Source organism: Vidua macroura, unplaced genomic scaffold, assembly GCF_024509145.1.
Source record: "Vidua macroura isolate BioBank_ID:100142 unplaced genomic scaffold, ASM2450914v1 whyUn_scaffold_156, whole genome shotgun sequence".
Classification (NCBI taxonomy): domain Eukaryota; kingdom Metazoa; phylum Chordata; class Aves; order Passeriformes; family Viduidae; genus Vidua; species Vidua macroura.
The window spans coordinates 1-16,453 of NW_026530557.1; the positions used below are offsets into that span (position 1 = coordinate 1).

A 16,453-nucleotide genomic window follows, 5' to 3' on the forward strand; every position below is an offset into this window, starting at 1 on the left:
GACATCTAGTTGTCACCACGGTGGCCCTTGGGGACATCCCATTGTCACCACGGTGGCTCCTTGCGGACATCTTGTTGTCACCACGGTGGCCCTTGGGGACATCCCATTGTCACCAGAGTGACCCTTGAGGACACCATCCCACTGTCACCACCATGGAGCTTTGGTGACATCTCATTGTCACCATGATGGCTCCTTGGGGACATCTCGTTGTCACCACGGTGGCCCTTGGGGACATCCCATTGTCACCATGGTGACCCTTGAGCACACCATCCCATTGTCACCACCATGGAGCTTTGGTGACATCTCATTGTCACCATGTTGGTTCCTTGGGGACACCCTGTTTTCTCCAAGGCGGCTCCTTGGGGACATCCCATTGTCACTGACACCACCATGGAACTTTGGTGACATCCCATTGTCACCAAGATGACTCCTTGGGGACATCCCATTGTCACCATGGTGACTCTTGAGGACACCATCCCACTGTCACCACCATGGAGCTTTGGTGACACCTGGTTGTCACCATGGTGGCTCCTTGGGGACACACCCGTTTTCTGCAAGGTGGCTCCTTGGGGACATCCCACGGTCACAAAGATGATTCTTTGGTGACATCTCACTGTCACCACGGTTGCCCTTGGGGACATCCCACTGCCGCAATGGTGGCCCTTGGGGACATCTCATTGTCACCACGATGGCTCCTTGGGGACATCTTGTTGTCACCACAGTGGCCCTTGGGGACATCCCATTGTCACCACAGTGGCTCCTTGCGGACATCTTGTCACCACGGTGGAGCCTTGGGGACACCATCCCACTGTCACCAAGATGGATATTTTACGGACAACCCACTGTCAACCATGGTGGCCCTTGAGGACACCCCATTGTCACCATGGTGGCCCTTGAGGACATCCCGTTGTCACCATGGTGGCTCTTTATGGACACCCCACTGTCACCATGGCGGCCCTTGGGGACACCCCCGTTGTCACCAAGATGGCTCTTTATGGACACCCCCGTTGTCACCATGGTGGCCTTTGGGGAGATGACATTGTCACCACGGTGGAGCCTTGGGGACACCATCCCACTGTCACCAAGATGATATTTATGGACAACCCATTGTCAACCATGGTGGCCCTTGAGGACACCCCATTGTCACCATGGTGGCTCTTTATGGACACCCCATTGTCACCAAGATGGCTCTTCATGGACACCCCGTCGTCACCATGGTGGATCTTTATGGACACCCCTTGTCAACACGGTGGCCCTTGAGGACACCCCATTGTCACCACGGTGGAGCCTTGGGGACACCATCCCATTGTCACCAAGATGGGTCTTTATGGACACCCCCGTTGTCACCATGGTGGCTTTTTGGGGACACCCCGTTTTCACCAAGATGGCCAGTGAGGACACGACATTGTCACCAAAATGGTTCTTTATGGACACCACGTTGTCACCACAGTGGCCCTTGAAGACACGACATTGTCACCATGGTGGCTCTTTATGGACACCCCCACTGTCACCATGGTGGATTTCTAGGGACACCCCGTTGTCACCATGGTGGCTCTTTATGGACACCCCACTGTCACCATGGTGGTCATTGAGGACATGCCATTGTCACCAAGATGGTTCTTTATGGACACTATGTTGTCACCATGGTGGCTTTTTGGGGACACCCCATTGTCACCAAGATGGCTCTTTATGGACACCCCGTTGTCACCATGGTGGTCCTTGAGGACACCCTGTTGTCACCATGGTGGATCTTTATGGACACCCTGTGGTCACCATGGTGGCCCTTGGGGAGATGACATTGTCACCACGGTGGAGCCTTGGGGACACCATCCCACTGTCACCAAGATGGATATTTACGGACAACCCATTGTCAACCATGGTGGCCCTTGAGGACACCCCATTGTCACCATGGTGGCTCTTTATGGACACCCCATTGTCACCAAGATGGCTCTTCATGGACACCCCCGTCGTCACCCATGGTGGATCTTTATGGACACCCCTTGTCACCACGGTGGCCCTTGGGGACACCCCGTTGTCACCATGGTGGCTCTTTATGGACACCACGTTGTCACCACGGTGGCCCTTGAAGACACGACATTGTCACCATGGTGGCTCTTTATGGACACCCCACAGTCACCATGGTGGTCATTGAGGACATGCCATTGTCACCAAGATGGCTCTTTATGGACACTATGTTGTCACCATGGTGGCTTTTTGGGGAAACCCCCATTGTCACCAAGATGGCTCTTTATTGACACCCCCGTTGTCACCACGGTGGCTCTTTATGGACACCCTGTTGTCACCATGGTGGCCCTTGGGGACACCTCATTGGCACCAAGATGCTTCTTTATGGACACCCCGTTGTCACCACGGTGGCCCTTGGGGACACCCCGTTGTCACCATGGTGGCTCTTTATGGACACCCTGTTGTCACCACGGTGGCCCTTGAAGACACGACACTGTCACCAAGATGGCTCTTTATGGACACCCCATTGTCACCATGGTGGATTTCTAGGGACACCCCGTGGTCACCAAGATGCTTCTTTATGGACACCCCACTGGGGTCACCCCACCATGGTGGTCATTGAGGACGTGCCATTGTCACCAAGATGGCTCTTTATGGACATCCCGTGGTCACCAAGACACCTCTTTATGGACACCCCATTGTCACCAAGATGGCTCTTTATGGACACCCCGTTGTCACCATGGTGGTCATTGAGGACATGCCATTGTCACCAAGACGGCTCTTTATGGACACCACATTGTCACCATGGTGGCTTTTTGGGGACACCCCGTTGTCACCATGGTGGTCATTGAGGACGTGCCATTGTCACCAAGATGGCTCTTTATGGACACCCCGTGGTCACCAAGACGCCTCTTTATGGACACCCCATTGTCACCATGGTGGCTCTTTATGGACACCCCATTATCATCAAGATGGCACCCCGTTGTCACCACGGTGGCTTTCTGGGGACACCATGTTCTCACCACCATGACATTGGGACCGCCCCCTTGTCACAACGGTGGCTTTTTGGTGACATCGTCCCATTGTCACCACCGTGACCCTTGGGGCCACCCCGTTGTCACAGAGATGGCTCTTCGAGGACCCCGTGGATTTTTGGGGACATCATCCCATTGTCACCACAAGGACACCCCACTGTCCCCTGGAGGCCTCCCGGTGACCTCCCGGTGACGTGCCGCTGTCACCCGGCCGTCCCCGTCCCCTCGTGTTCCCGCTCCTTCCTCCGCTGCTCCTCCTCCTCCTCCTCCCTGTCCAGGTCCCTCAGGCGCCGCTCCAGCTCCTCGGGAATTGTCACCTCCAGCAGGTTCTCCATGCCCGCCTCCGGCTCGTCCCCGATCAGCACCTGGTGGGAGGGGACACCCCCAAAACTCCCGAAACCGCCCCGAAACCGCCGGGACCCGCCCGGCCCCGCCGGCCCCACCTGGATCAGCTTCTGGCAGGTGCTGAGCACCTCGGGGTCCTTCTCCCAGGCGTGGAGCTCACGGAGAACCAGGTAGGAACCTCGGGATCTCAGGTGGAGCCGGCCGGGCTTGGTGGCCGCCAGCTGCTCGGGGACATCGGGGACAAAAAAGAGTTGGGAATTCTGGGATTTTGGGAGTGGGAGCCGAAATCCCTCGAAGAACACAAAGTTTTGTCGTGGGCAGCGAAATTTGCTGTTGAAACCTCGAAATTCTTTGTGGAACGTCAAGAAGTTCTCACAGAGCTCCAAGGAGTCCTCAAGGAACCCCAGAGTTGCGCATGGCACGACCAAAGTGTTTTTGGAAGCCCAAAATTCCTCAAGGGAGCCCAAAATCCCTCATGGAACCCACAGAATTCCTCAAGGAACCCCAAAATTCCTCAAGGAACCCCCAAATAATCCTCAAGGAACCCCCAAAATCCCTGAAGGAACCCCAAAATTCCTCAAGGAGGCCCCAAATAATCCTCAAGGAACCCCCAAAATTCCTCAAGGAACCTCAAATTTCTGCAGGAACCCCTAATATTCCTCAAGGAACCCCCAGTATTTCACATGGAACCCCCAAAATTCCTCAGGGAACCCCAAAAATTCCTCATGGAACCTCAAATTTCTGCAGGAACCCCTAATATTCCCCAAGGAACCCCCAGTATTTCACATGGAACCCCCAAAATTCCTCAAGGAACCCCCAAAATTCCTGGAGGAACCCCCAAAATTCCTCATGGAACCCACAGAATTCCTCAAGGAACCCCCAAAATTCCTCAGAGAACCCCCAAAATTCATCAAAGAAACTCAAATTCCGTGAGGAACCCCAAATAATCCTCAAGGAACCCCCAAAATTCCTCAGAGAACCTCAAATTTCTGCAGGAACCCCTAATATTCCTCAAGGAACCCCCAGTATTTCACATGGAACCCCCAAAATTCCTCAGGGAACCCCAAAAATTCCTCATGGAACCCCCAAAATTCATCAAAGAACCTCAAATTTCTGCAGGAACCCCCAAAATTCCTCATGGAACCCCCACAATTCATCAAAAAACCTCAAATTTCTGCAGGAACCCCTAATATTCCTCAGGGAACCCACAGAATTCCTCAAGGAACCCTAAAATCCCTCATGGAACCCCAAAAATTCCTGAAGGAACCCCAAAATTCCTCAAGGAATCCCCAAATAATCCTCAAGGAACCCCCAAAATTCCTCAGAGAACCTCAAATTTCTGCAGAGACCCGTAACATTCGTCAAGGAACCCCCAAAATTCCTCAAGGAACCCCCAAAATTCATCAAAGAACCTCAAATTTCTGCAGGAACCCCCAAAATTCCTCATGGAACCCCCAAAATTCCTCAAGGAACCCCCAAAATTCCTCATGGAACTCCCAAAATTCCTCATGGAACCCCCAAAATTCCCCATGGAACCCAAAAAATTCCTCAAATAATCCCCAATAGTCCTCAAGGAACCTTCAAAATTCCTCATGGAACCCCAAATAATCCTCAAGGAACCCCCAAAATTCCTCAAGGAACCCCCAATATTCCTCAAGGAACCCCCAAAATTCCTCAAGGAACCCCCAAAATTCCTCAGAGAACCTCAAATTTTTGCAGGAACCCCTAATATTCCTCAGGGAACCCCCAAAATTCCTCAAGGAACCCCAAAATTCCTCATGGAACCCCCAAAATTCCCCATGGAACCCACAAAATTCCTCATATAATCCCCAATGTTCCTCAAGGAACCTTCAAAATTCCTCAAGGAACCCCAAATAATCCTCAAGAAACCCCCAAAATTCCTCAAGGAACCCCCAAAATTCCTCATGGAACCCCCAAAATTCCTCATGGAACCCATAGAATTCCTCAAGGAACCCCAAAATTCCCCACCAGCATCAACGTTTCCAGCAGCATCTTGCGGATCTCCGGCTCCTCTTCCCGCCGGTGCTCCGGGGGGAGGTACTGCAGATCCACGGGGAGTTCTGGAACGGCAACAAAACCCCCTCGGGAAATCCGGGAATATTCGGGACATTCCCAAAAATCCCCAGAAGAACACCCCAAAATCCCTGCTCACGCTCCATCTCCTCCTCGGGGAGCTCCTCGGGGCCGGCCAGTGGGAGCAGCAGGAACGGCAGCGCGTCCACCTCGGCGCTCAGCAGCCGCTCGTGGTTCTCTGGGAATTCGGGAATTTTGGGAATCTCATCCCGACGCCGCCCGTCGAACCGGGAACGGGATCGAGGTGGATTTTCCCCAAAATTTGGTTGTTTTTTTTGGTTTTTTTTTCCCCCCCCCAATTTCTGCTTTTCCCGCTTTTTTCTTCTTTTTTTTTCCCTGCCTTATCCTGCCTCCACTTTTCCAGGAATTTTGGGAATGTTTGGGTTCTCCCATCCCGCAGCCGCGGGGATGGGAATTCCAGCAATTCCAGCAATTCCAGGGGAATATTCCCAAAAATCCCAACCCGAGGCCGTTCCCTCTTCTCCCATGCAGAATCCCACGGAATTCCAGGATTTTAGCTGGAATTTCAATAAAATTCCAGGATTTTAGTTGGGATTCCATGGAATTCCAGGATTTTTACCAGGATTCCATGGAATTCCAGGATTTTAGTTGGGATTTCAATGAAATTCCAGGATTTTTACCAGGATTCCATGGAATTCCAGGATTTTAGTTAGGATTCCATGGAATTCCAGGATTTTTACCAGGATTCCATGGAATTCCAGGATTTTTACCAGGATTCCACGGAATTCCAGGATTTTAGTTGGGATTCCACGGAATTCCAGGATTTTAGTTAGGATTCCATGGAATTCCAGGATTTTTACCAGGATTCCATGGAATTCCATGATTTTAGTTGGGATTTCAATGAAATTCCAGGATTTTAGTTAGGATTCCATGGAATTCCAGGATTTTTAACAGGATCCCATGGAATTCCAGGATTTTAGTTGGGATTCCAAGGAATTCCAATATTTTAGTTTGGATTTCAATGAAATTCCATTATTTTTCCATTATTTTATGAAATTCCAGGATTTTTAACAGGATTCCACAGAATTCCAGGATTTTAGTTGGGATTCCAGAGAACTCCATGATTTTCCTCGGGATTCCTCATTCCCAGCTGGAATTGGGCCCTTCCAGGGATCCCAGGAATTCTGGGATGGGAGGGATTTAGGGACGATCCCATCCCAGCATTCCAAGGACCGGGACAATTCCCAAAATCCCGGGAATGCTCCGAGCTGGGAATTCCAGCGGCCAAAATTCCCTGGGAATTCCATCCTGGAATTGGGAATTCCGTCCCAAAATCCTCCGGGATCCTCAGCCCCACCCCACCCCCACAGGGATGGGAATTCCAGCTGGGAATTTTTCTGGAATTCCCAAATTCCCCAATTCCATCCCCAAATTTTTCTCTTCCGCTTCTCAACTTCCATCAAGAAAATCCCCCCAAAAAAAACCCCAAAAAATCCCAAAATTTCACCCCGAATCCCTCAAATTTCACCCAAAATTCCCCAAATTCCCGCTCCCAGAATTCCAAATTCCCAAATTCCATCCCCAAATCCCCCAATTTCATCCCCAAATTTTTCCATTCCACTGCTCCACTTCGGTCCTGAAATTCCCAAAAAACCCCACAAAAAAGCCCCCCCCAAAATCCCCAAATTTTCACCCCAAATTTCCAGTCCCAGAAGCTCAAATTCCCCAAATCCTATTCCAAAAATTTCCAGGGAATTTTTCCGGATCCTTTCCCAGCAGGAGGATTCTCCCCAGCCCCGTTTTCCAGGGAATTCTGGGAATCCTCGGCCTCAGTTGCTGCCCTGCTTCCCGAGGCTGCAAATCCCAGAATTCCATCAATTCCGGGGAAATATTCCCAAAAATCCCCCCCAAAAAAATCCCAAAAGATTCCCCCAAAAATTCTCAAAAAAAAAAAAAAAAATCCCCAAAAATTCCCAAAATATCCACAAAAAAAGCCCAAAAAATCCTGAAAAAATCCAACAAAAACTCCCAAAAATTCTCAAAAAATCCCTCAAAAAAAATCACAAAATATTCGCAAAAAATCACCCAAATAATCCAACAAAAACCCCCAAAACTTCTCAAAATACCCCCCAAAAATCCCAAAATATTCACCAAAAAAAACCCCCAAAAAATCCCAAAACAAACAAAAAAACCACTCCACAAACACATAAAATTCTCATTAAACCCCCCCCCAAAAAAAATCACAAAAAATCCCCCAAAAAACTCGAAAAAAAATCTCAAAACCAACCAAAAAAAAAAAAAAAAAACACCCCAAAAATTTTAAAAAAGCCCCAAAATTCTGGATTTTTTACCGTGCTGGAAGCAGCAGTTCCTGAGCGCTCCCACCACTCCTCTCCTCATCACGGCCGAGTCCGGGCACCGCACCAGGGCCAGGAGCCGCCGCAGCACCCGCCTGAAAAACACCCCAAAAATCCCAATTCTGGCCTGCCTTGTCCAAAAGAACAAGAATCCCCAAAATTCCTTAAAAATCTCTAAAAAATCCCCCCAAAAATACTCGAAAATTCAACAAAAAATCTCCAAAAACTCCCCCAAAAATACTCAAAAATTCAACAAAAAATCTCCAAAAACTCCCCCAAAAATACTCAAAAATTCAACAAAAAATGCCGATATTGCATTATATAATAAACCATACTATATGTTATATAATACAATATAATATAATATAATATAATATAATATAATATAATATAATATAATATAATATAATATAATATAATATAATATAATATAATATAATATAATATAATATAATATAATATAATATAATATAATATAATATATTATATTACATTATATTATATTACATTATATTATATTATAATACATTATATTATATTACATTATATTATATTATATTACATTATATTACATTACATTACATATTTTACCATATTATATCATTCTATTAATTACATTATATAATATTATGTATAATACATGATGTTATTGTATTATATTATATCATTACATTTTTATTATAGTACATCATATTACATATTACATTAATTACATTAATTATATTAATTATATAATACACCATATTATACTGCTTATATTATATTATATTATATTATATTATATTATATTAATCATATCACATTATATCACATTATATCACATTATATCACATTATAACATATATGCAATTAAAACACCCAAAGAAATCCCAATTCTGGCCTGCCTTGTCCAAAAGAACAAGAATCCCCAAAATTCCTTAAAAATCTCAAAAAAATCCCCCCAAAAATCCCCAAAAATTCAACAAAAAATCTCCAAAAACTCCCCCAAAAATACTCAAAAATACAACAAAAAATGCCGATATTGCATTATATAATATACCATACTATATGTTATATTATATTATATTGTTGTGTTATATTATATTATATTATATTATATTATATTATATTATATTATATTATATTATATTATATTATATTATATTATATTATATTATATTATATTATATTATATTATATTATATTATATTATATTATATTGTTGTGTTATATTATATTATATTATATTATATTATATTATATTATATTATATTACATTATATTATATTATGTTATGTTATGTTATGTTATATTCATATCTTATTATAGAATATTCTATTTATATTCTATTCATATCTTACTGTATCATATTATATTACATTATATTATATCATATCATATTATATCATATCTGCAATCAAAACACCCAAAAAATCCCAATTCTGGCCTCCCGTGTCCAAAAGAACAATAATCCCCAAAATTCCTTAAAAATCTCTAAAAAATCCCCCCAAAAATACTCGAAAATTCAACAAAAAATCTCCAAAAACTCCCCCAAAAATACTCGAAAAACCACCAAAAAATGCCGATATTGCATTATATAATATACCATACTATATGTTATATTATATTATATTATATTATATTATATTATATTATATTATGTTATGTTATGTTATGTTATGTTATGTTATGTTATGTTATGTTAATGTTAAATTATATTATATTATATTATGCTATGTTATGTTATGTTATATTATATTATATTATATTATATTACATTATATTACATTATATTACATTGTATTACATTGTATTATATTATATTATATTATATTATATTATATTATATCACATTATATTATATTATATTATATTATATTAAATTATATTATATTATGTTATGTTATGTTATGTTAATGTTATATTATATTATGTTATGTTATGTTATGTTATATTATATTATATTACATTATATTACATTGTATTACATTGTATTATATTATATTATATTATATTATATTATATTATATTATATTACATCACATTATATTATATTACATCACATTATATCATATATGCAATTAAAACACCCCAAAAATCCCAATTCTGGCTTGCCCTGTCCAAAAGAACAATAATCCCCAAAATTCCTTAAAAATCCCTAAAAAATCCCCCCAAAAATACTCGAAAATTCAACAAAAAATCGCCAAAAACTCCCCCAAAAAATACTCAAAAATTCAACAAAAAATCTCCAAAAACTCCCCCAAAAATACTCAAAAATTCAACAAAAAATCTCCAAAAACTCGCCCAAAAAATACTCGAAAAATCACCAAAAAATGCTGATATTGCATTATATAATAAACCATAATATATGTTAATATAATATAATATAATATAATATAATATAATATAATATAATATAATATAATATAATATAATATAATATAATATAATATAATATAATATAATATTACATTATATTATATTATATTACATTATATTATAATACATTATATTATATTACATTATAATATATTACATTATATTACATTACATTATATATTTTACCCTATTATATCATTCCATTAATTACATTATATAATATTATGTATAATACATGATGTTATTGTATTATATTATATCATTACATTTTTATTATAGTACATCATATTACATATTACATTAATTACATTAATTATGTTAATTATATAATACACAATATTATACTGCTTATATTATATTACATTATATTATATTATATTATATTATATTATATTATATTATATTATATTATATTATATTATATTATATTATATTATATTATATTATATTATATTATATTATATTATATTCATACCTTATTATATAATATTCTATTCATATTTTATTTATATCTTACTGTATCATATTATATTACATTACATTATGTTATATCATATCACATTATATCATATCTGCAATCAACACACCCAAAAAATCCCAATTCTGGCCTGCCCTGTCCAAAAGAACAATAATCCCCAAAATTCCTTAAAAATCTCAAAAAAATCCCCCCAAAAATACTCAAAAATTCAACAAAAAATCTCCAAAAACTCCCCCAAAAATACTCAAAAAATCACCAAAAAATGCTGATATTGCATTATATAATAAACCATACTATATGTTATATAATATAATATAATATAATATAATATAATATAATATAATATAATATAATGTGTTATGTAGTATAATTATATTATAATATATTTTATATATAATATATTATATTATATTATATTATATTATATTATATTATATTATATTATATTATATTATATCATATTATATTATATTATATTACATTATATTATATTACATTATATTACACTACATTATATTACATTACATTATATATTTTACCCTATTATATCATTCCATTAATTACATTATATAATATTATGTATAATACATGATGTTATTGTATTATATTATATCATTACATTTTTATTATAGTACATCATATTACATATTACATTAATTACATTAATTATGTTAATTATATAATACACAATATTATACTGCTTATATTATATTATATTATATTATATTATATTATATTATATTATATTATATTATATTCATACCTTATTATATAATATTCTATTCATATTTTATTTATATCTTACTGTATCATATTATATTACATTACATTATGTTATATCATATAATATGATATCATATCTGCAATCAAAACACCCAAAAAATCCCAATTCTGGCCTGCCGTGTCCAAAAGAACAATAATCCCCAAAATTCCTTAAAAATCTCTAAAAAATCCCCCCAAAAATACCCAAAAATTCAACAAAAAATCTCCAAAAACTCCCCCAAAAATACCCAAAAATTCAACAAAAAATCTCCAAAAACTCCCCCAAAAATACTCAAAAATTCAACAAAAAATCTCCAAAAACTCCCCCAAAAATACTCAAAAATTCAACAAAAAATCTCCAAAAACTCCCCCAAAAATACTCAAAAATTCAACAAAAAATGCCGATATTGCATTATATAATAAACCATACTATATATTATATTATATTATATTATATTATATTATATTATATTATATTATATTATATTATATTATATTATATTATATTATATTATATTATATTATATTATATTATATTATATTATATTATATTATATTATATTATACTATATTACATTACATTACATTACATTATATCACATTATATCATATTATATCACATTATATCACATTATATCACATTATATCATATATGCAATCAAAACACCCCAAAAATCCCAATTCTGGCCTCCCGTGTCCAAAAGAACAATAATCCCAAAATTCTTTAAAAATCTCAAAAAAATCCTCCCAAAAATACTCGAAAATTCAACAAAAAATCTCCAAAAACTCTCCCAAAAATACTCAAAAAATCACCAAAAAATGCCAATATTGCATTATATAATATACCATATGTAATATAATATAATATAATATAATATAATATAATATAATATAATATAATATACGATACATATTATGTTATGTTATGTATGTTATATTACATTACATTATATTATATTATATTATATTATATTATATTATATTATATTATATTATATTATTATGTTATATTATATTATAATTATATGTATATTTATAATATATATGAAAATATAATATAATATTATATTACATTATACTATATATTTTACCACATTATGTCATTATATTAATTACATTATATAATATTATATATTATATGTTATTGTATTATATCATTACATTTTTATTATATTACAGTACATCATATTACATATATAATTTATATTATATTATATTATATTATATTAAATTACACTATATTATATATTGTATCATATAATATTTTTTACATAATATTATATATAATATGATATAATATGATATTGTATTATATTAATTATATTATTGTATTTCATATTGTATCATAGTACATATTAAATATTATATTAATTACACAATATATAATGTTATATATTATATTATATTACATTTATATTATATTATATTATATTATATTATATTATATTATATTATATTATATTATATTATATTATATTATATTATATTGCATTACAATATATTATATTACATTATATTACATTAAATACAGGATTATGATATGATATTATGATATTACATTACATTATATTACACCCCATTACATTACACCCCATTATATTACACCCCATTATATTACACCCCATTCCCACAAGGAATCCCCACAACGCACACCCCGTACAGCTCCCCAAAGCCCCCCGGGCCCCCGCGCTCCGCGTTCCCTCCGCCGGCCGCTCACCCCGAGGGCTCGAGCAGCGCGCTCCGCGCCTCGCCCGCCCGGCTCAGGTTGCAGAGCAGCGGCCCCAGCTCCGCCGGCGGCCGCGCCGCGCTCAGCGCCCGCAGCAGCGCCTCCGCCGCGGGGCCCAGCGCCCGCAGCACCCGCGCGGCGCCCGCGGCGTCGCGGCTCAGGTTGGCCAACACGCCGCAGGCCTCCGCGGAGCCGGGCAGGAGCGCGGAGAGCCGCGGCACGGCGGGGAGGAGCGGCTCCAGCGCGGCGGGCTCGGAGGATGCGTTCACCAGCGCGGCCAAGGCGGGCCGGGATCCACGCGAGGCCGAGGCGGCCAGGGCGGACAAGGCCGACAAGGCCGCGGGGTGTGCCGCGAGCAGCGCCCGGCCCGAGGCGCTGCCCGACAGCGCCAGAGCGGCCTCGGCCGCTTCGGGAGCGGCGGGGCAGGACGGGGAGAGCAGCGCCGTGAGCTCCGACAGCGCCGCGGACGCCGCCGCCTCGCTGTTGGCCTCCTCCATGGCCGCGGCCTCCTTCGCAACCGCCGCCATGGCCGCGTTGCTTGGCAACGGCGAGATGGCCGGGTGGAGCGGCCAATCAGCGCCGCGAATACAGGGAGGTGGAGGTGATTAGCCAATGGGGTGCGGGCACGCCGTCGGAAGGGAGGGAGAGAGGGGTGGTGGGAAGGGAGGGTTGTACGGAAAAGCGCCGTACGGGCTCCCACACGCGGGGCCAATTAGGCCACGGAGCCATGGACCGGTACGGTCAAAGCCGTGTCCGCTCGCGGGGCTTCGGCCGCCACCGGTAACGGCTGCAACGCTGGCTCTGCCGTCCCCTTCTGTGCCGCCATGGTCGGGACGCAAAATGGCGGCATCGCCTGGCAACCACCGTGATGGACAGGCCGAGCAGCCAATCAGCGCCGCGAAACACGGGGCGGTAAACAGCTAAACCAATGGGATGCGGCGGTGGTGGCGGAAGGGGAGGGCCTTTGGCAGACAGGGATTGTGGGAAGGACGGCTGTACGGAAAGGAGCGGCGCGGCGCCTCAGGCAGGGCCCAGGTGAGGCCTGAAACACAAAACCAACGCTGGGGCCTCTCTGAATCTCCTAAACCAGGCCGAAATCCCTTAAATCATCTCGAAATCCCCTAAATCAGGCCCGAATCCCTTAAATCATCTCGAAATCCCCTAAATCAGGCCCGAATCCCCCAAATAAATCCCTGAAACCGGCTTAAAATCACTTCGTTCAGGCCTAAAATCCCTGAACTCAGCTTGGAATCCCTTAAGCCAGGCCCGAATTCCCAAACCAGGCCTGAATCCCTTAAAGCGGGTCCAAGTTCTGGGGACACCAAACCTTTGGGTGACACCAAACCCTTGGGGACACCAAACCCTGGGTGACACCAAACCTTTGGGGACACCAAACCTTTGGGGACACCAAACCCTGGGTGACACCAAACCCTGGGTGACACCAAACCCTTGGGTGACACCAAACCCTTGGGGACACCAAACCCTGGGTGACACCAAACCCTGGGTGACACCAAACCTTTGGGGACACCAAACCTTTGGGGACACCAAACCCCGGGGGACACCAAACCCTGGGTGACACCAAACCCTGGGGACACCAAACCTTTGGGGACACCAAACCTTTGGGTGACACCAAACCCTGGGTGACACCAAACCCTTGGGGACACCAAACCTTTGGGGACACCAAACCTTTGGGGACACCAAACCCTGGGTGACACCAAACCCTGGGGGACACCAAACCTTTGGGGACACCAAACCTTTGGGGACACCAAACCTTTGGGGACACCAAACCCTGGGTGACACCAAACCTTGGGTGACACCAAACCTCTGGGTGACACCAAACCTTTGGGGACACCAAACCTTTGGGGACACCAAACCCTGGGGACACCAAACCCTTGGGGACAACAAACCCTGCTGACACCAAACCTTTGGGGACACCAAACCTTTGGGTGACACCAAACCTTTGGGGACACCAAACCCTTGGGTGACACCAAACCTTGGGTGACACCAAACCTTTGGGTGACACCAAACCTTTGGGGACACCAAACCTTGGGTGACACCAAACCTTTGGGGACACCAAACCCTTGGGTGACACCAAACCTTTGGGGACACCAAACCTTTGGGTGACACCAAAACCCCGGGTGACACCAAACCCTTGGGGACACCAAACCCTGGGTGACACCAAACCTTTGGGGACACCAAACCCTGGGTGACACCAAACCTTTGGGTGACACCAAACCCTTGGGGGACACCAAACCCTGGGTGACACCAAACCTTTGGGGACACCAAAACCCCGGGTGACACCAAACCCTGGGTGACACCAAACCCTTGGGGACACCAAACCTTTGGGGGACACCAAACCCTGGGTGACACCAAACCTTTGGGTGACACCAAACCCTTGGGGGACACCAAACCCTGGGTGACACCAAACCTTTGGGTGACACCAAACCTTTGGGGACACCAAACCCTTGGGTGACACCAAACCCTTGGGGACACCAAACCCTTGGGTGACACCAAACCCTTGGGGACACCAAACCCTTGGGTGACACCAAACCCTGGGTGACACCAAAACTTTGGGGACACCAAACCCTGGGTGACACCAAACCTTTGGGTGACACCAAACCTTTGGGGACACCAAACCTTTGGGGACACCAAACCCTGGGTGACACCAAACCTTTGGGTGACACCAAACCTTGGGTGACACCAAACCCCGGGTGACACCAAACCTTTGGTGACACCAAACCTTTGGGTGACACCAAACCCTGGGTGACACCAAACCTTTGGGGACACCAAACCCTGGGTGACACCAAACCCTTGGGGACACCAAACCTTTGGGTGACACCAAACCTTTGGGTGACACCAAACCCTTGGGGACACCAAACCTTTGGGTGACACCAAACCTTTGGGGACACCAAACCTTGGGTGACACCAAACCTTTGGGTGACACCAAACCCTGGGTGACACCAAACCTTTGGGTGACACCAAACCTTGGGTGACACCAAACCCTTGGGGACACCAAACCTTTGGGGACACCAAACCCTGGGTGACACCAAACCCTGGGGGACACCAAACCATGGGTGACACCAAACCTTTGGGTGACACCAAACCCTGGGTGACACCAAACCCTTGGGGACACCAAACCTTTGGGGACACCAAACCCTGGGTGACACCAAACCTTTGGGTGACACCAAACCCTGGGTGACACCAAACCTTTGGGGACACCAAACCTTTGGGGACACCAAACCTTTGGGGACACCAAACCCTGGGTGACACCAAACCCTTGGGACACCAAACCTTTGGGGACACCAAACCTTTGGGGGCACCAAACCCTTGGGGACACCAAAACCTGGGTGACACCAAACCCTTGGGGACACCA

At 42.2% G+C, this 16,453-nt stretch overlaps 1 protein-coding gene across 2 annotated transcripts; it reads right to left on the minus strand.

Annotated features, from left to right (window-relative positions):
- Positions 1 to 2,332: 2,332 nt before the first annotated feature.
- HGH1 (HGH1 homolog) lies at positions 2,333 to 14,277 on the minus strand. 2 transcript variants are annotated; one of them, XR_008435562.1, is made up of 7 exons: positions 13,072 to 14,277; positions 7,751 to 7,851; positions 5,518 to 5,616; positions 5,334 to 5,425; positions 3,443 to 3,565; positions 2,646 to 3,364; positions 2,333 to 2,612 (listed from the first exon to the last, which is right to left on the minus strand). XR_008435562.1 is itself a non-coding variant. In XM_053969291.1 (6 exons), exons 1-6 carry the CDS (start codon positions 13,605 to 13,607, stop codon positions 3,203 to 3,205), a joined length of 1,113 nt encoding a protein of 370 aa, XP_053825266.1. In that variant the 5' UTR covers positions 13,608 to 14,277; the 3' UTR covers positions 2,333 to 3,202. The 2 variants fall into 2 exon arrangements, 1 of the variants encoding a protein (XP_053825266.1); XM_053969291.1 differs by having other exon boundaries at positions 2,333 to 3,364.
- Between the last annotated feature and the right edge of the window lie 2,176 nt (positions 14,278 to 16,453).

Coding starts and splice junctions, on each gene's coding strand:
- HGH1 (XM_053969291.1), bottom strand. CDS start 13,607: ATGGCGGCGGTTGCGAAGGAGGCCGCGGCCATGGAGGAGGCCAACAGC. Junction 7,852..13,071: donor GCGCTGCTCGAGCCCTCGGG/GTGAGCGGCCGG, acceptor GGTGTTTTTCAG/GCGGGTGCTGCGGCGGCTCC. Junction 3,365..3,442: donor CCTGCCAGAAGCTGATCCAG/GTGGGGCCGGCG, acceptor CCCTCCCACCAG/GTGCTGATCGGGGACGAGCC.